The following is a 21719-nucleotide window of genomic DNA, read 5'->3' as shown; positions in this document are numbered from 1 at the left end:
TACTTTTTTGTCTTTACTACCGAAAAAAGCTTTTGGTTGCTTTTGGTTTCTAGGCTTGCCCTGCTCTAAACATTTCGCAGTTGGGTCTGTCATGCATGCAAGCTGTTTACATTTCTCAACGTCTTGCGGAGCAGATTGAGTGCTGGAATGAGGTCATACTGAATAAACTTTCCAGGTCTGAAGGAAAGATGTACAGTAATTTAATACCGTCAGGCTTTCCCAGACTTAGTATGGGATATACATTTCACTTTCAGTCGCAGGCCCATCGAGTGCTGGTAAATGGCTGTGATTCACTGTCTGAATCTGTCTAGAATATCAGCACTTCTGTGTTCTTTACATCATCATCATCTTAAATAATTTAATTCTCTTTACACAGTCAGGCACAGTTCCATACCAAAGCGGCAGCTTATTATTATAAACCTTATGATGTATTTACTTATTTTACTATTATCTGTACAGTTATAAATTTAGACAGAAATAATTGTAAAATATCTAAATGAATTGAGACAGCACAGACTCCGGAGGTCGCAAATACAGGCTGCATACGTCATCAAGCCTGCTTTATTTAAGTTAACTGAGCATTACATTCGCAAGTCATAAGCATTTAACAACAATTACGATTAACTAGTAATAAACGTCAATTTTATAATTGTTAATATTCTCGTCTTGATGACGTATGCAGCCTAACAAATGGACCTCCGGAGGCTGCAGCCTTCGAATTGAGGCCTTGGACTTCATATGCGGTCTACGTAGTCAACTGGCGACGTACACACAAGATGGGTCGGACTTCATTCGACGCTGCGCAGACTGATCAAATAAGATCGAAGTATCGCGAGAGCGACTGGCAAGCTAACCTTTCGACTCGCCCTCGCGATACTTTGATGTCAAGAGCAAATCTGTTTGTATGAAGTCGAACACACCAACGGCTTTTTACGTAATGGGAGGGCACAGCAGCTTAAACTCGACACACTTCCTGCTTTCGCTCAGAGTCAGTCAGGCAGCGGGAGATCAGAGGAGGTATGGCGGAGAAGAGCCCTGATCCGAGCGCTTCGAGCGCCCGGAGGTGTCCCGCTGTTTCTCCAGGAGAGTCGTTGGCAAGCAGCTCCTCCAAATGGGTTCGGCTGAACGTCGGTGGCACGTACTTTCTCACGACGAGGCAAACGCTTTGTAGGGATCCGAAATCTTTCCTGTACCGACTGTGCCAGGCCGACCCCGACCTCGACTCTGACAAGGTATTTATACCGCCAGGTTCTCGGTAGCATGCTGCTAAATAAGTAACCGCGTCATTTTAACGAGGCACATACAATTCGGAGTAATACATTCGTTTTATTACGGTTTACTGATTTTTTTACTGAAATATTTAGCTAACGGCTAACTAGTAAAGTTACAATGTGTTAATGTTGCTTTGTTTACTAGCTTAGCCCAAAAATATAATTTAATGTAGTGTGTTGACTAATAAAAGTTATCTGTAACATAGACGATTAATTGACTGTTTGTTCGTTTTTTTTTTTAAGTGGTTTTACGCGTATTTTTAAGCTATTAATAAAATGAAAGAGCACCTCTCCTGTAGTCTTCAAAACTAACTTATAGATAAACTTGTATGCTACATGTCAACCGCTAAGTTAACTAACTGATAAACTTCCCAAATGTTTATCTAACTGAATTGTTAACGTTTCTCATCGTTTCTTTCCGATTAACCCCATCCCCCGAAAATACAAATAATTTTACCCGTGTTTATCTAACTTAACCATAGTAAAATCAGTAGTTTTAGTAACGTTAGAGTTACCTGACCAATCAAGTAATATTATTTAACTTCATGTTTAAAAAAATAATTAATTAGTTTGTTAAACCTTACAAATATTAACAAGCTTATTAGTGGCTATTTAACTTGACTATAGAAATATTAACAATATTCTCACTTTTTTTCTTAATTTTGTAACAATAAATGCCTAAACTTTATTTTATTTATTTTATTAACTAATCGTTATTATTTGTTTATCTGGTTCAATTTATTTTTGCTTGCAAATCAATCTTCAACACCAGGTATTCTTATTTTTAATTTTTTAATTTATAGTAGTTTATTTTTTCCAATATATTAGTATTTCCATACTGAAATGTAGCTTATATAGGAAATATGAACTAATTCAATGCTATGAATATGTTATAATATCCATGAATGTATCCAGAATAGACTTGTTTATCAAACCTATCAGATTCTTGTCATGTGACATGAAGAAATAGGATTGCATGCTTTTAAACTTTTAAAGGTCAGTATGCATCATTTATTAGAATAACAAACGGTTAAAAGCCGCCACTGAAAATATGAAGCATTTTGTCTATACCACAGCTTAATAAAAATATTGTAAAATAAGTTTTAATTCTAAGAAGCAAATTGTGTATTTTAACTGTAAAATATACTTTGTAAATGCTTTAATATGTGTTTAAACATTGTAGAATAAAGCCCACTATCTGACCCCACTATTGATCTGTGGTAATGATGATGTGCTTCACACAGATCAGGGTCCCTATGGGCTTTCCAGCTTATATTGAAATGTCAGCAATATAATTTTTTCTTAAGAGAGACTGTTTATAATTTTGCACAAATTTTACCTTTTGAATAAAACTGATTTAATCCATATGAACTGATGATGCGAAATATTGTTTCTTTCTAAAGGATGAAACGGGTGCTTATTTGATAGACCGAGATCCTACTTATTTTGGTCCGGTGCTCAACTATCTGAGACATGGAAAGCTGGTGCTGAACCGAGGCCTAGCAGAGGAAGGTATGATGGGAATGCAATAAGAATCTTCAAGATCAGTCTGAACTTGCTGCTCGGCAGCTAAATAACCATTCAATAACCTACATTTAAATTATATATTTGTGTCATTAAGATGCTATGACGCTGATTCATGGTTTGAAATCTGTCCTTTAGGTGTGCTGGAAGAAGCTGAATTCTACAATATAACATCATTGATTAAACTTGTGAAAGACAAGATCAGGGAGAGGGATTGTAAGACAGCTCTGGTAAGTTAACATGAAGTGTTTTATAATTTGTTTTAATTGTTTATTTACAAGTTTTCTGTCATTACTCTACTGATAACTATGTCAATCTGTAATGCACATTTAATGTTTTTTATTGTTATGATATTTATTATATTTTTTATTTTAGTATTATTATTTTAGTAATAATATTGTGCATGATATTTGAGGAGCCTATGCAGAAGTCAGGCTCTACAAACCTGTCCCCCGCATGGGTTCGTCTTACACAGGGCGTCCAGGTCCAAAAAGCACTTGCTGTACAACATGATAAAATGCTCTCTGAAATCTGGTTTCTCAGCACCTTCATCTTATCACATTTGTGGTTCTGCAATAGACAGAATCGTTTGGAAATCGAATCAGAAAGAAAAGGGTGTGCTCTTCAAATAGCACTCTTCATGTTCTCAAATGTTCTTCTTCTTCAGCTTCCTGTAAAGCATGTATATAGAGTACTGCAGTGTCAAGAGGAGGAGCTGACGCAGATGGTCTCCACCATGTCTGATGGCTGGAAGTTTGAACAGGTAATAAATAACACAAGGGAATTTGGTTATTCCAGCGGTTAAAACAGTTTTGGACTGTATTTGGAACAATGGGCGAACATTACCTCTTAAAGGGCTCATTATAGTTGTGCATAGGTAGCCGCGACAGCAGTGGTTACGCGTCGGTTTTCCTTTAAACTTTCCTAACCGATGATATGTGACTAAAACGTATTAGATGTAGGGGTGTTATCCACACAATATTTGCAAGGAAAGCCTCTTATACTTGGGAGCAGACATGTATGAGGTGTTTCTGGGAGGTTTTAGTACATACTGCGTCATCTTCAAATAATGATTATGCGACATGCATACATCAGGTGACCCGAAAATGCGAATAAACTGTTGGAATCCCTTTTCCAAATTGCCTAAAAAACTACCTCATACAAGTGTAAAAATTTTTTTTGCGTTATATGGGAGTTTTGCAAAATGTATGTGTTTCCATTCACTGCATTTTTTATTCGAAATGTCAATTTGCGCAATTCAAAGGGTATTGGAAACCAGCTAGTGACATAAAACTAGCGATCTGATAGGATAATAAGCAATACGCTCACTGATTTAAATCTTCATCTTTATTTAGCTATGATTAGGCAAGCTTGCGAATCTTGTCACATGTTTGAATGTTCATCAAAGACCTGAATTAGATTTGCTAGACGTAGAACTGAGATCCAATCAAAGTACAATGTTAGTAAATTGGGTCTGATTGCTGTATATGTGGTGGGTAAAGGTGGTGGTGACCAGTCTATGAACCATTGCGTGTTTTCCCAGTGTGTTGGGTGAGGTGCTTTTGTACATTTTTACAGTTTTTTGCTCATCCTGAACTCATGCCTTATGGTCAGCTGTAACATGACAGAATGCCAGGCATTCCCTTTAATGTATGTTTGTCTATAAAAATGCCATATACTGCAGTGGACACAGTGTTTTGTTACTGGGTATCTTTTAGTTTAAATATAAATAACGTAGTGCTTTATTCGCAAATGTATTTGGTAATTTGTGTTTTTTTGTAATGTACAGTCAGTTTACTCACAGAGAGGTTGTAGAAGTGTGTCAACCACATGACATTTTGTTATAGGGTTTATGATTTAATCCGACAATGTGTGTCACAGATGAGAATATCCAGTGCAGTCAGTTTTTATTTTTAAGATGAGTGATTTATTCTCAACATGTTACAGTATGTATGTTGTTTATGGTTTTTTCCAACAGCATAAATTTTGCTCCATTGTAAAATTCGAACGGTCCAGCTGGTTTCAATCGGAAGGCAACAATATAACAAATTCGCAGATTCATTTATATGCCAAAAACTGATTTAAGATTTAGATCAGTGGTGTCCAGACTTTTTGTGTATGTGGTAAACTACTTTTAAAATAATAAGGCCTACAAGATTTACCTGCTAAACACAGTTACATTTTTTAATAACACTTTAAAGGTGCAATGTGTAATTTTTATAAGGATCTCTTGACAGAAATGCAAAATAATATACAAAACTATATTATCAGGGATGTATAAAGACTTTTCGTAATGAACCGTTATGTGTTTATTACCTTAGAATCAGACGTTTTTATTTACATACACCAAGGGTCCCCTTACATGGAAGTCGCCATTTGTGCCGCCATGTTTTTTACAGAAGCTCTTAACGGACAAACTTGTTTACTAAGTTGTCTCTGGCGATGACATGTTTGTCCGGTGGCGGCTACTGTAGCTTCTCTATGCGTTTTAAAAGCAAGAGGTGAGCAGTGGACTGAGCCTTTGGTTGCAATTCGTAACCTCACCACTAGATGCCTCTAAAATGTACACACTTCACCTTTAAATGGGTGTTAGGACTATACATATATCTCTACATTGAATTTAGGACTGTCACCATTAGTAAATTCTTTTTGGGGCTGTTTACACTTGGTATTAAGATGTGTTTTCATCGATCGGATCACAAGTGGACGAGAGAGACACATTAAGTTTACACCTGGTATTTAAATCCGTCTCTCTTGTCCACTTTCGACCGCTTCTGTCCTGAATACTGTGATGGGGTGGTCTGTGAGATGCTGGGTGAGTCTCTCTGCTGTCATTCAAACCCGAGCGAGAGTAATTATGAGTTTATATGGACGCAAACTAATATTATGTCAGAGTCCACTGCTTGTTTAGCAAGTATACATGCTGCAGAGTGTTTTGTACGTGTGTATGTAAGAGCTTTCTCTGATTTTTCAGCGCAATTGATGAAATAGGATCGCGCAACTTTCACACGCTTTCAAAAAACAAAACGACGGAGATCAGCCGCTTTAGTTTGATCAATGAAAGGCTAAAAATAACGCTGTTCACGCCAGAAGTAAAAAAAGACGTAAAACTTGTGTTTAATACCTCAGATTAGATAAATGGGTGGAGAGAATGCGGTCGCGTGTGGATGTTCGAACACATTCAACCACATATGCGTTCCGCAACTCCAAAGCGATCTGATCGAAAGTGGTTTCGACTACCTCTGGATGTGGTTGAAAGTGGTCGAAAGTGGACGAGCTCAAAACGTTTTGAACACCGTTTACACCTGGCATTAACGTCGTCCACTTGTGATCCGATCGACGAAAACGCATGTTAATGCAAAGTGTAAACAGCCTCTTTGAGAAGTTTAACAAAAATCCTTGAGTACATGTCGAGTACTCCTTAAAATAACGCAGATGCAGTTTAGTGAAACAAACTAGAAAATATCAACAGTATCAGAAGCGAATCAGCGCTATACACTGCCTTTCTCATACACTGTTAACTTATTTGCGATCGACTGGTCACATCAACATCAAACACATCTTAATACCAAGTGTAAACGGCCCCTTAGATCTACATGTGACTTTGCTCAGAACGGAGGTTAGGAGCAGTATCATCTATGCATCTCATCTAGCAGCAGAGAAAACATTTTATGGAAGGTTGCTTTTATTTAAATAGCTAAACAACATTGTTTGCTTTGTTTGCATATTTGTGTTTTTACTATGGAAAGATGCAAAAACAATGTGACGTTTTTTTAGGTTGTAGTGCTTGCTTGGGATATGATATCATTTGTGGTGCTGTAGGTGTAGATGTGAGGGAGGCATCAGAGGAGCACCAGGTGCTTCAGTCTAATCACTACCTGGAGGGATGTGAAGAGAGGCATCTGTATTCATATGGAGAAAGCACTCGCTTTTCTGAGATGTTAACTCTTATTATTGGAAGATTTTGCTCATCTTGGTTACCAACGTGACTCTCTTGGTATTACACACAGAAACTGACAAGTAGTCAGGGTTAATGTTTCGCCATACCAACAAACAAGTGACTCAAAAAGAAATGTGACCGTGTGTTGTTGTTGTGAAATCAGCATAAACTTAGTATGACAAAATGCTACTGTAATATTTTTCCCACGTTACATTAAGGAAAATTCCTTATTTCTTTATCCGCAGTAGTGTCGTAATCTGTCTTATTACACATTTTTGGCAACAACTAATGAGTATATATGTTACAGATGCAATGGTTTTATGTTGTGTAATTCCATTTACTCATAATTGCAGTCAGATGAGTTAGATTTGGATGTATCATCATGTGTCTTTCTTTCCTCTTTCCTTCCAGTTGGTGAGTATCGGTTCTTCGTACAACTACGGAAACGAGGATCAAGCCGAGTTCCTCTGCGTGGTCTCCAAGGAGCTGCACAATCAGTCGTACGGCACAAACAGCGAGCCCAGTGAAAAGGCCAAGGTGAGGTTGACTGAATCGCAAAGGTCTATCGTGCACCCTAACCAGAAATATTGATAAAAAATATCCCACAGCTCTGCTCTTCGGCATAACAGCAGTCAAAGAGTTGAAGAATAAGATCAAATGTAATCATGTTTGAGTGTTTTGTTTCTCTGCATGGCTTGCCCAATGAGGATGCTTTTTTCAGTATTTCTTGGTGAGGCATCATTTACATATCACTTAAACTGATAATTAGGTCTCTGCTGAATGCAATCTCTCCTCCTCTCTCTCTCTCTCTTTGACGCAAACTGTCTGGCTATACTCGTGCCTATTAGCCAGCCCTAGAATTATATCCTCAGCTTATCTAGTCTGCTTTCTTCTATCGGATAATGATGAAAACCTGCTCAACATTTAATGCTCCCCTACAGCCGGTTTTATCCTGAAAATCTTCTTAAATGGCTTATCTGATTCGCAATGTTTCAGTATCAGGTCAGGGTTCAGGGTCAAGGTTTTTGTGCTACAGTTAGAGTCAGGTTCAGTAAAAAAAATCATGGGATGAGATCACCAATCCATTGTGTTACACTTCCTGTAAAGTCCACATAGTTGCCTGTACAAATAACCCTCACATTTATGGCTTGGTGATATAGCGAACCAAAATGAAGGTTTTGAAGATATGTGTTTTGTGATATTTACACATCTGATCAGAGATGGCTTTAAAGGGCACATTTTTATTCAGTCAGAGGAATTGTAATTGAAAGTAGATTTAAAATGTAAGCAAGAAGTACATTAAGTAAAAAATTGAAGTTATAATTATATTTGACAAATAATTTTTCTTCTAATTGATTCTGCCAACAAACGGGTATATCTGAATAATCTGAAGCCGGGAGTTAGTGGATTTGAAGCTTAAGTACTTAATGAACGTATAGACCATTTGCGTGTTTGTGAGCGGAGCCCAACTGGTGGCAGAAAGTGACAGCTCTGCAGTTGCGTTGTGAAGTATTTAGGCGTTAAACTGTGATATTTATAGATCCGGTGTTCTGTTGAAGTATGTTTCTTTTTGGTGTAATGTTTCTTAAAGCGTTTTCATCACCAGGGTTCCCATGGGTCCTTGAAAGTTTGTGAATCTTGGGGGAAAATTCAAGGCTCTGGTTTGAAAATATACATGCATAGATACAGGTCACTAAAAAGTGCTTGAATCTATTTTATGCAAGAAGTTTTCTGGAAAAAAATCCAAATTATTTCATGTGTAATGTAGGATAATATCATAAAAATTCTAGACTTTTTAAGCACATGCGTTAAACTGTTCTCTTTAAATGTTTATTTCTTCTGTATGCAAATGTTGATACATACCAAAATGCTTTTTTGCCTAGTTGTGTTTGACACATGAAAACGTCTCGGGTTACGTATGTAACTGTTGTTCCCTAAGAAGGGAACGAGTTGCTGCGTCTCCCTTGCCATACTTCCTGCGTCTCTGTAACGCCGTCTTTGGCAATATTTCCGATAGCGATATACTTCCTGGCTCCCGCGTCACCCTTTCTTTCTCGTTAAGCCTCACCATTGGTTGAATTTGATATACACATTCAGACGCACTTACCCCTGGTGGCGTCACTAAAGTGTCACCGCAGTGACGCAGCGCGAGTTCAGTCGAAAGGGAACTGTAACAATGTATTTTTAAAGGTAACACAATGTAACCTTGCTCTCTCACTTGAAATGTGTCCCCATATTTAGTCCTTGAATAGAGGGTATTGGACCTGAAAAGTCCTTGAAAGGTCCTTGAATTTGAAGTTAACTAAGGTATGGGAACCCTGCATCACGTTACGTTTATTTTTTTTAGATAAATTAAAAGTTTAAATGGCCTGGCTACTGATATATGTGCACGTATGTAATGTATATGTATTGTTCTTTATTGGTAAATCAATTATTTTTACAGTATGCATTGTTAAAGTACATATAAAAGCAATACTATCATTTATTCTATATAATACCATTTATTAAATATTTCATCATTTTCTTGTTAATTATTATTTCTTCCTTATATTTATAGCCTTCGTGTTTGTTCTAAAACTATTATAAAATTAATATGTTTACATACAAATGAATATGCATAGGCCTGTTTATATATTAATAACACTTTACATCATGTGCGTGTGTGCTATATTTATATATTTATTAAGTATGTAAACATAATATTTAATACATTTTGATATTATTGCTTTTTCAGCATAACCCATTCAAATCTTTAATCTTTCTAAATAAATTATAAACATAACTTGATGAAAACACTATAAGAAACACAGAGGGACTCGGATATCTTCTCTAATTATTTTCTTTTCTAATTATTAAAAGATTTTCAGATTATTTCATCACTCCAATCTGTCCATTTAAGGGCTTATTGCAACCATAAACACCTACGTTTATCTTTAAATGGTGTCTTTGACGACAGTATTTTATAAAAATGAAGGCCATCTTTTTTTGGCATTCCTATTCTGACGCTCAACAGCACAACAAGAAATTTTCTAATGAGTTGTCTTGCTCGTTTCACTTGTGTGTAATTCATTTCCACTGTTTTTCTGCCACCACATTGCGCGCACAGCTTGAAGTGACGTAACTGTGACGTCTACTCGCGAAGGGTCTATAGTACAATTTTATTTTTGACAGAGATGGCATTTAGCGGCTTTTGCTTCTGTGCTCCTCTTCATATACATAATGTCCATATTTAACGGTTGTTACTCTTTTGCAGATTCTTCAAGAACAAGGCTCTCGAATGTGAAACAACCGCATTTTATGTTCCCCGGTCCTGCAGTTGCTGGGCACAACAAAATGCACCATATCACACTGCGAGAGAAAATTGTCAAGCAAGGAGACAAGCTGTTCGGAGCGGACGCTCTATATTGTTTTAGGTTAATTGACACTTGTTTGTGCCTGCACAGTAATGCCGGACTGTGGTTTCTTGACGTTGGTGGATATATCTGAGTCTTTGCTTGAACGGTAGGAATATGCATGTCATTAGTAATCTGAGCAAAAAGGGCCTCAATCACGCCTGGTCCAATCGTGTTTACTCAGGGTCTCTTATCAAAACAAATATGTTAATCATATCATATGTGGATCAGTTAGAAATTTTGTCAAAACATATTTAAAATCGTATATTATGCCATACAGAAAGTTGAACCTCACAGTCGAACGATCATAATTAAGAAAGCAGAGCTCAAGTATTTTTTGGATTGAGATTACATTATTACGGTGGCTTATGTGAAATGTTGACTGGTGAGGGATAGTGTATTTTTATACCAAGGATTTTGTTTTTAGCATGTTCGTAGGAACAAAGGTGTTTCTTTCGTTTTGACTTGCATAGTGTTCGTTTTTCTACCAGGAGGGTGAAGGAACATCCGTAAGAGTTCGCCTCAAAGTTACCTTACGTTTCGTGAGGTTATACTGTCGCTGCAACAAGAGAACAGAAAATATTTGTCTTCCATCCCTGGATTCATTCCGAATTGGTTAAACTGGATTTTCTTTTATCTTAGGAGGGTAACAAAAATGCCTGGTTAAATTTAAGTATAAGTATAAGAGCTATAAAGGCATTCGATTTAATTTATTTTTGCAGTACTGTTTCATACAACACTTTACTTGCATGACACTGACTGTTAATGAGTTATGTTGCGAGACTTATTTTTACTTTGGAAAACGATGGAATAAGAATGGATATTTCTAAAAGAAAGCATTTATCGACTAACTAACATCTATATAGTTCAACACTGTTAATTCCAAATATATACACATAATCCTATAGTTTATTTCAAAAACATTTCGACAATGCTGCCTTTAACGATCCTACACAACATCGGAGTTGTGGTCAGGGAAATAACACGTCACCTTTGCTAGGCTACAAGCATATCTGTTTGACAATGTATATAGATTAAGGAGCGTAATATCCGTGCATGTTCTTTTTCCTAATCCTCTCTCACTCCCGCACACAAAGGGCTTTTAATAGTGGAATACAAGCTATACTTTTTGCAGGGATCCAACCGATCTCCTAATATTGCCTGATCGAGGCGAAGTTTACATGGCTAGTGTTTTATAAACGATAATACTACACGTTTACTTACCTTGACTATGTGACACCACGCTCTAGTTTGGTTTCAAGACCTGTATGTTTACATATCCTCTCGATTACTTAGTTAGTTACTGTCAACCTTGTGTCTTAGCAACTAGAGAGGAAGTTTAATTCTTTAAAGGTGTTGCGTTGCTTGCTCACTGAATCAGTGTCTTGTGCCTCCATTATAGCCTTTGAGGCTTCACAGTGCATGCTGTCCACTGAAGCTCACTGCTGACGTCCAGACCGCTCTGCAGAATCAAGTGATCAAGTCGTCACTGTGTAGGGTGCTGCACTGCTCTCGCTATATGTTTTTTTTACATCTTGCCTCCCAGGTCTAAGCAGAGGCAGCAGGATGTGCACTATGACGCATCGGTCACACTTTTTTAGTCACCGTCTACGTTTCAGTTGCCAGTTTACATAAGCCAGTTTTCCTTCCGAGGCAGGCGTATACGGCCAAGATGATACTCGGCCTCGGTTATTTAACTTTCTCCGTGTAAAGCGTGCAATTTGCAAAATGTATTTTGAGAACGGGCAGAAGCAGACTGAAATGTCGTTTGCCTCACCTCGTCACTGCTGTTCCTATACTTATTATCCTATAACATGTTTTTGTATTTTTTTTAAGCTTACAATTTGTGTATTCACATACTATATTATATATGTACTTGCAAGTTACGACTGGAGAAAATGTATATGATGGTAATGCTAGGACCCGGTCAATCTAAATAATAAACACTTTTGAATTCTGAAACTCTTTTTATTTCTAGATTAAATGTGCTGTTAAAGATCTGTTTAATCACATCCCACATGTCTATCTTAAAATCAGATTAAAATCTCCCTGTGGTATAGCATTGGGTTGGCAGCACAAAAGGTCATGGGTTCAAACCCAGGGGACAAACATATTTATAAGAAATGTATACCTGGTAATGTACTGTAAGTCACTTTGAATAAAGGGTGAAGGCATCTGGCAAATGAGAAAATTTTAAATTGCAGGATTTTAAAAAACGTTACATTAAGCTTAAAGGGGACATTTCACAAGACTTTTTTTAAGATGCTGAATACATCTTTAGTGTCCCCAGAGTACATATGTGAAGTTTTAGCTTAAAATACCCTATAGATAATGTATTATAGCATGTTAAAATTGACACTTTGTAGGTGTGAGCAAAAATGTGTCATTTTTGGGTGTGTTCTTTAAAATGCAAATGAGCTGAGGAAATGCAAACATGATGGTGGTTTTTTGAAATTGAAACTCAATCGTGCTATCGGTTATTTTCTTTCTCTGCACTAAATGGCAGTGCCACGGTTGGATAGTGCAGATTAAGGGGCGGTATTATCCCCTTCTGACATCACACGGGGAGCCGGGGAACATTTCAATGACGTAACTTTTCACATGCTTGCAGAGAATGGTTTACCAAACTAAGTTACTGGGTTGGTCTTTTTCACATTTTCTAGGTTGATAAAAGCTATGGGGACCCAATTATAGCACTTAAACAATGAAAAAGTCAGGTTTTCATGAAATGTCTCCTTTAAATGCAGTTCTAAACGTAGGTTCGGGAGGAGCCTAAACATTCAGGCCTGTCAATCATCATCATCATCATGGGCGTATATAAGGCAGCCTTCAGGCCTTCCTGTCCAGCTGCTTTCTTTTCCGGATTTTGGCCCCGCCCGTTTCCGGAATCACATCTACACAACGAGCTCTAGCTCCTACTAACTTGGGAAATATATTTTTAAATACCAACGCAGCAGCTTTTTTAGTACCCGCTCTCACTACCGCTGTAGTTGATGTCAGGGGCTGTGCTCATTATTTTTGCATTTCGGATGTTCTTTTACACGACAACCGCATGCTCGATTGCAAACGCTGTTTGACAACAGCGACGTGACATCATGCGCTTCTGTTAATTCCGTCTACGCATGCGCGATCGACCAAAACAACAATGGCGGCCCACAGGACTGTGTTGCACTTGTTTTCGCGTTTATTAATTCATTTCCCATCAAATCTAACAATTATCGGAGCTTTATAATCCAGAGTTAATCGTAGTGAAACCTACCTTATTGTCAATTCAATCAAACTGCTCGTTTTTTCGTTCTTCTCGATAGTTTATTTTTTTCTCACAGCTCTGTAGAAGAATTCGCTACACGCTCCCGCGTTCTTCCATCCAAGGCAACACCGCATTCCACTGGCCCCGCATGCATACATGATGACAGTCTCTGCGGACGGGCAAGGATCCCACGCAATGGTCTACAACGAGCCTCCGCTTTTCGCGCACACGAAGCCGAAAGTATACTAGGGACGTCCGCTTATGCGCGCCGTCCGCATGACGTCATTTTCGTCATCGAGAGGGTCCGGCCGCGCGGACCGTCCGCGTGCAGCCCAAAAGGCGAAAGGCATGACGCGCTAACTGTTGCACTTTTCTTTGAACCGACAGCATTGAGCAATTGAGTTCAAAAAACCCAACACAAAGCTAAGGATAGAAAAAGTCGTCTGTCGGAACAACCCTATTGTTGTAACACAAAAACTTGACACACATAAGAACATGAACAAAATAACAATCTCATAAATATGTCTTTATTAAACTTTCATTTCATTTACGTTTTTACTTTTCAAGCAATGCAGAAATCGGATTGTAGTTATTTCCTCATCCAGGGTACATTCTGTATAAATATAAGATAGCCTATCTCGTGTTTTAAATGGCAAGTTTCTATACTTCATAGTAAAGACGCATATACATTAAATAGCATTGTATTGCATGGATCAATCAAAGAGATTTGTTGCAGGCTTGCCTGCCCACACGGGCTCGCCACGAGTCCGGTTAAGTATTATTTAAAGCTGATCTTTCTGTCGCTTTATCTCTACCGCAGTAGGGATCTCCGTTTCTCTCCGTTACAGAACCGCCGCTCGCACTATCACGGTAAGCTAGTCCACTTTCATCAACCTAATAAGCATATGTTTATTCGTTAAATATATTGCTTCTTCATTGCTTTAAATATTATTCATAATTGATTAGAACATCTCAAAAAACGCGGTTCGGTTGATGCTAATTAGTGCTTAATTAACAGGCGACCTAACCCCGGTCTCATTGCTATTCACAATTTGTCCAACAAACCACAGTGTTTATTAAAACATTTAAACACGCTTCGCAATTTGAAATCGTTCTTCGGTATTGTCTCTCATCACCGCACCATTAAATTGATATCAGGTCATTAAATATCACGCCGCGGAGTTATGCCATTAAACTTTATAGATTTATGGACTAAAGAAGATTTGTCTGTATTAACTCACCTCGTAACCAACTGCAGGACTTCCTCCCTAATCGCCGGTTTCTACTAGAAGCGCACATAATTCTTCACCATCGAATAATTTCCACCTGTCTCACCTAAAGTTCATTCCCTCAGCCGCAGCAGCAACCACAAACACCGCTCCCGCACTTGATTTCATTTTCAATCTCAAGGCCAACAGCAGTTATCTGACCAACCGCAATAGCGCCAGTTAAAATCCATTTCTCACTGCCGCAGCAGTGTTCTCGGACTCCGATTATTCACCAGCCCCAGTTAAACTTGATTTTTCTCCACCTCAGTAATTTCGGCCTCTCACGATACTTTGTCAGAGAAAATTGTCAATTTTTTCTATTTGCAGTTGTGATCCCGGTTTCGTCCTATCACCCAGCTTTTAAATTAATTTTACTTCATTGTTTCAGCAATGAATTCGGCCACTTTCACAATAATTCGTCAGAGTAAATTTACAATTTTTCTTCCACAGTAGTGATCCAGCCTCCATCCTAACACCCAGCTTTAAATTTATTTTACTTCATTGCCGCAGCAATTATTTCGGCTGCTTCTCCCTTGATAATTGTCAGAGAAAATAACTTTTTCCTACCACATCAGTGATCCAGGTTTTCTTCATCACACCCAGCTGATTAAATTATTTTTACTTCATTGCCGCAGCAATGATTTTGGCTGCTTCTTTTACGATCATTTGTCAAAGATCATTTTTATATTTCTCTACCGCAGCAGTGACTCCTGTTTTCGTCCTCACTCCCAGTTTCTAAATTAATTTTACTTCATGGCCGCAGCATTCATTAATTTTTCGGCTGGTTTTTCACTATAATCTGTCACAAAATGTTCTAATTTTCTCTCCCGAAGAAGTGATTCCTGTTGGCGTCCTTAAACCCAGCTTTTAAATGAATTTTACTTCATTGCCGCAGCAATGATTTCGGCTGCTTCTTTCACGATTATTTGTCAGAGAACATTTTTATATTTCTCTACCGCAGCAATGATCCTTGTTTTCGTCTTCACACCCAGCTTTTAAATAAATTTTACTTCATTGCAGCAGCAATGATTTCGTCTGCTTTTTCACAATAATTTGTTAGAAAATGTTTAAATTTCTCTACCACAGCAGCGATTTCTGTTTTCGTCCTAGCACCCAACTTTTAATTAATTTTATTTAATTACCGCAGCAATGTTTCGGCTGCTTTTTCACGATAATCTGTAAAATATATATATATATTTCTCTACCCAGCCGTGATTCCCGTTTATGTCCTCGCACCCAGCCTCTTAAATTAATTTTACTTCATTGCCGCAGCAATGATTTCAAGCCGCTTCTCCCACAATAATTGTCAAAAAATTATTTTCTCTACTAAATCAGTGGTCCAGATTTTCGTCACCACACCCAACTTTTAAATTCATTTTACTTCATTGCCGTAGCAGTGATTTCGGCCGCTTACTTCACTATAATTTGTCAGAATTTTTATTTCTCTTTACCGCAGCAGATCCTGGCCTTCGTCCTCACGGCCAGTTTTCAATAAGCTTTAATTTAAAAAATGTTAGGGGCGAGAGGGAACTTTCCCCTGTCGTCGACAGTCTTAAATATAGTTTATGAACTTCTAGCTCCGTTCTTGGATTTTTTGTTTTGTTTAGCTAAACTTTACTTTTGAGAATTGATCACAGATTAAAGATCAATTGTTCACAAAACGAGAGCACCTTACGTTTGCAATCTAGGGCCGAGTCAAACTTACAACAATGGCTGAGCCGCAGTATTCATGTATGTGGGTGCGTCTCCGTGTACCGGTCGATAGCCTGCAAACGAGCCATTTGCTCTTGCGTTCGTAATAATTTTTTCATACGAGAGTGCTTCTACATTGCTGATAGCACACATACACGTCTATTTGATGTCTACGCTACATTTTCACCTGCAAGATGTAATTTTTGATGATTAAATTGCACATCTGCAATACATGACTCGCCCTTCTCAAATTCTCACTATACCCGCTGCAGAGATGTGGTGCGTGCGCGACGCGAATGCTCTGCTCATGAAACTGATCAACGATTTTTCTATTGAATGCCAAATTCGGAAAGTTTGACTTTGGTTCATAAAAGCAAAGCGGCTGGCTGGCAGCAAGCCAATTGGGCGGCAGGCTGCCGTGAAATTTTATTCCAGGTTGTTATGAGATGTTTACTCACCCAGATTTTTTTTTTTTTCCTTATCATGCTTTTTCAGTCGTACCCGTGCTGTCTAGGTGTCCAGAGATGTCATTTCAAAAGCATCCCTGATAGCACACGTACATCTTGAAGATGTCTATTTGATGTCTGTGTTTACATCTGCTAGTCACATTATTTAGATTGTTTGCTCATCTGCAATACGTCTCTGGGACGTTTCCTAAAAGATGTCATAGACATATTAAAGATGTTTTTGATTTATAATGTATGTAAAGCGCTCATGTAAAGCAGCTCTTTCTAAGACCTTTATAAGATGTTTTAACACACCAAACGTATTCCACTTCTCCAGATCTTTATCAGACATCTTACAGTCGTACCCGTGCTATCTGGGATTAAACGGTGCCGTGCTAGCTGCAAAGCTAAGTGGATCACGTCTTTGGACTTTGATCTCACAGCGTAGTCTACGTATTATAACAATCGAGAAACACTGCTTTTTTCCCATAAACTGACCGGCCGCAGATGCATATTCTATAACATCCATATATTTTTTATACATATTCACGCTTTTTCAATTCATGCATCGCCTCGCAGAGCCATTTGCAAGGCGATGTAACAAAAAAATGTCAGTCTTCCGTTCCAGTTTTAATTTTATTCTTATTCTTTATTCTTATTTGTTGACACTTATATCAACGAGAAACCCCGGGACCACTAGCTTTTTTTATCTGCCCAGTCCCACCCGCAGCAAAGGTAAGCTGCATGCTCCCACAAGGTTCGAGTTGGGTCCCGCTGGTCCCACCGGATACCAACCTCTTAACACAGTTCTCTAAAGTAAGCAGACGAGCCCACAAAATAGTCACAAGATGTTCTTATTTTGCGTTTTTCCTCCTATAGAAATTTATCCTAAATAATATAGTCCGTTGCTCCAAAAAACGTGTTCACGATTGTTTCCAATGTTCGTGTGTTTTTTGCGCAGTTATTTGTCAACAAAAATCTAATGAACATGTTGGCTAATTATCAACCACAATCAGCCTCTAACAACCTTTCGCTCGATACGCATTGATTTCAGCAGTGATTTTTGTCCCGCTCATACTACCACAGTATTGATCCCAGCCGATCGCGCTCTTATTTAACAGTTGCCGCAACCTTTTTTCTCACTGCCTTAGTAGTGATCTTATCCCGCTCGCTCCGAAGCCCCAGACAGCGCATTTCCTACTCCCGCAGGAGTTATTATTTGTTTATTTGACAGGGACCATACAAGCAAACATAGTTACAATACATAGCCTGTAACTGATGCGTAGCATATAGTGTCTATAGCTAGAGCTAAAATAAGCCCAAATTTCGCACACTTTTTTCGTATAACTTTGCTCACTGCCGCAGCAGTGATTTCATAACGCTCGCACTCCCGCAGTAGTGATTCAGCCTTGCTCCCCTTTGAGCCCCAGTCCGTTCGCTTCCCAGTAACTCCCGCAGGAGTCTGAAGCCAAAAATTTTGCACAGCTTTTTCTGTATAACTTTGCTCACAGCCACAGCAGTGATTTCATAACGCTCGCACTACCGCAGTAGTGATTCAGCCTTGCTCCCGCAGGAGCCCCAGTCCGTGCGCTTCCCAGTAACTCCCGCAGGAGTCTTAAGCCAAAATTTCGCACAGCTTTGTTTGTATAACTTTGCTCACTGCCGCAGCAGTGATTTCATAACGCTTGCACTACCACAGTAGTGATTCAGCCTTGCTCCCGCAGGAGCCCCAGGCCGCACGCTTCCCATTGACTCCCGCAGGAGTCTTAAGCTGAAACTTTGCACATCTTTTTCTGTACAATTTTTTCACTGTCGCAGCAGTGATTTCATCTTCGCTCTTACTACCGCAGTAGTAATTCAGTAAGAGGAAGAAGAAATGGTTTGATGATATTCTACCCATTTTTTTGGGGGGAGAGAGAGGATAAATCTTACAGACCTTAATTACTCGCAGGCTCCTGCTCAACTTGCTGTCCATCAAACACTCTTTTGGGGGTTGAACTTGTGGCTCGAGCCCCAGCCTCAGGTTCGCTCTCTCTGAAGGTTCAGAGCTCAGGTACAGAGCTCCCTTCGAGGACAGCAAGCCAAGTTTGTTTACCATTAATCATTAAGACCTGAATGCGCAGGCGAACTAGTGAAATGCAGTTCTAAACGTAGGTTCGGGAGGAGCCTAAACATTCAGGCCTGTCAATCATCATCATCATCATGGGCGTATATAAGGCAGCCTTCAGGCCTTCCTGTCCAGCTGCTTTCTTTTCCGACATCCCTCCTCCTCCCCATCTCCTCCTTCACTCTCTCCTTCTTCCTCTTTGCAGTTCAGTTGCAGGGGGTTGAACTTGTGGCTCGAGCCCCAGCCTCAGGTTCGCTCTCTCTGAAGGTTCAGAGCTCAGGTACAGAGCTCCCTTCGAGGACAGCAAGCCAAGTTTGTTTACCATTAATCATTAAGACCTGAATGCGCAGGCGAACTAGTGAAATGCATTCAGCACAAAGGCTGAAAATTCTTGCAAGTATTAAAAAAGTCCATTGCAGTGACACAATGATCACACCAGAGGGCATTTTAGATATTGCAGAATAAATAAAAGATCACATTGGTAATAGATTCACTTAGCCAAACGATATGTATTATGATGCACTAATTACTAAAAGTTAAATACAAATGTGTATATACACTAGAGTACCAAATCTGCATTAAACTCAAAACTGTATTAGGGCAGTAGCACTATTGAGTTCATTCGAAGTTGAGCATTATTATTATTATCCTTCATTTTACTAAAGACAAATGTTACTATTAACTGTGTGACTTGTTGAGAAGTGTGCTATTTTCTAAGAAATTGGACTTAAAATAATCTAGAAAACTACAAAGATATATACAGTGAAATTGGACCCTAGTTTTATTTTTTGATCAAATATCAAAGTCTTAGGATATAGACTTCATTGTTTGTGGCAGTTTGCAGACCCTACCACATTAAAACATCAAGTTGGCTTTAAATTTACCATAAATGTTTTCATAAAATGAATTATTTTATAATTTTTTAATGATTATTATTTCATAATTATGCTTAGTGCAGAATTTCTCAACATTTACATTGACCCCCTATTTTCCTATTTACTTTTTTACTTATGTTCACTGATCGCATTGCATTTTAAACGAATGTGTCTTTCATATGTTTTGAATGCGCAAAACATTAGTGCATTCACTAATGTCTAACCAGGGAGCCAGGTACAGGTGCACTGATGCAATGCACCCATGACGTTTCAACAAGCTGCGACATGCTTTTCTGCCTTGTGTACATCTCTCGGTTTAACGGGGTGCATGCTCTGTTCGGCATGCCCTGTCCCTTAGACGAGTTACTGCACTTTAACTCTTGGCAACAAGGCAGCCAATCACTTTGTGCAGCCTGTATGGAGCTCAGCTTTCTATTGGCCAACAGCAGCAGCAAGTATTATTAAAGAGAGTTTGCCCAAACATAACAACCATGTTGTATCCAAACTCAATGTTGTGTATTATTGAGAAAGAAATCAGTGCATTTGTGCAGCTGTAAAGAAAGCTTTCGAATTGTTTATTCTTGTTGATAACATGCTGACATATGTCCGTAGTCCTTAATTATTGTATATTAAATGATCTGCTCAAATCCATATAAATCACAGAAAATAAAAGCAATAAAGATTTCTGCTTGTCTATTGATATAAACGAACAGTCATTAAAGATTATTGAGCATCCCAGCTTTTCTTTATCATCATGCAAAAGAGAACAGTTAGATGCGTGTGGATGTGGTGTTAGGCAGAGTAGATGGTATAAAGCGGAGAAACACAATGAGATTTCTGGCTGCTGAAGATGCTGGTTTCATGTTACAGCTGACCACAGTCAAATGACCTTGACTATTTAGTCTCATCCGTGGCACCAGGCCAAACCAGAAATCTGAGTCGTCTTTTCCTGCAGTCCTATAACACGTTCAGTAAATATCTTAGCATGTTCTTTATTATGTGTGACTGAAAGACATTCAAATTTGTATGCTAATTTTAAACTTGATTCTCATCCTGACTGCTGGCCAATAGAGTCTTATTGAAGGGTAGAGGAAGAACATGCTTTGTTACTGTATGGCATGCTGTAGTATTTATCGCAAGAAAAAAGATACACATCAAAGGTTGTCAAAGGTAAGACTTAACTGAATATACTATGTTTGCAATTGGTTGTCTATGCAAAACCACCCATCTTTGGTTGAATGTCAGTTGGGCTGAAATCCAGTTTGACAAGATTTTCAAATTAGCTTAAAACAGGTTTCTGTGCCGCCTTTGTGAATAACAGACAGTGTTTCAATAGCCCTTTTCCTCTCACGTGTGTTCATCAAAACAAGTCTACACAGAACACTGAATGTCCTTAGGTAGTTGCTGACTTATAGGCCCAGCTTTGCTGTAGACAGAGATTTTTTTTTAAATCCATTACCTTTTGTTTTTGTTAGTAGGCCTGAGGTCTTTCTCCATGCTTTCTCTCAGAAGTGTTAAAGATAAGTCGGTCTCATGTGTCTTATTCATGAGAGCAGAAGATATTAGTTATCTATTAGTTTTTTTGCGACTTCAATTATCTTACGTTAAAAAAAATAGCATTTACTATCGTAAAAAAGTAGACTGTAGTATAAGATAATCATAATTACTACACTTAATAATTGTATGCTAGATTATTCTGTATTAATACAGTGAATTAAAAACATTGTAGTATACATATGCAGTGATTAAATAATAGTGTACTTCATTATTTACTAAGGTTCAAAAACACATTTACTGAAGTATGCTATAATATTTTATTTGGATAAATATAATACACTTGTTGTTGTTGTCGATGATGAAGAGTTATAGGACAAAAAAGGGTGGGAAGCAAGCGCTCACTGTTTACACTAGCCTACAACCTGCCATTTAAACATAGTGGGCTACGTCAGAGTAG

The 21719-nt window shown here is 38.4% G+C and overlaps 1 protein-coding gene across 1 annotated transcript; it reads left to right on the top strand.

Annotated features, from left to right (window-relative positions):
* The first annotated feature begins 966 nt into the window (after nt 1-966).
* Nucleotides 967-12089, top strand: kctd5a (potassium channel tetramerization domain containing 5a). The gene is made up of 6 exons (XM_065256657.2): nt 967-1232; nt 2675-2783; nt 2934-3025; nt 3463-3558; nt 7147-7272; nt 9989-12089. Exons 1-6 carry the CDS (start codon nt 1020-1022, stop codon nt 10016-10018), a joined length of 666 nt encoding a protein of 221 aa, XP_065112729.1. The 5' UTR covers nt 967-1019; the 3' UTR covers nt 10019-12089.
* Nucleotides 12090-21719: the final 9630 nt, after the last annotated feature.

Source organism: Paramisgurnus dabryanus, chromosome 3 (assembly GCF_030506205.2).
Source record: "Paramisgurnus dabryanus chromosome 3, PD_genome_1.1, whole genome shotgun sequence".
NCBI lineage: Eukaryota > Metazoa > Chordata > Actinopteri > Cypriniformes > Cobitidae > Paramisgurnus > Paramisgurnus dabryanus.
Note: the sequence above shows the minus strand (reverse complement) of the source record. Positions and strands in the feature narration are given on the sequence as shown.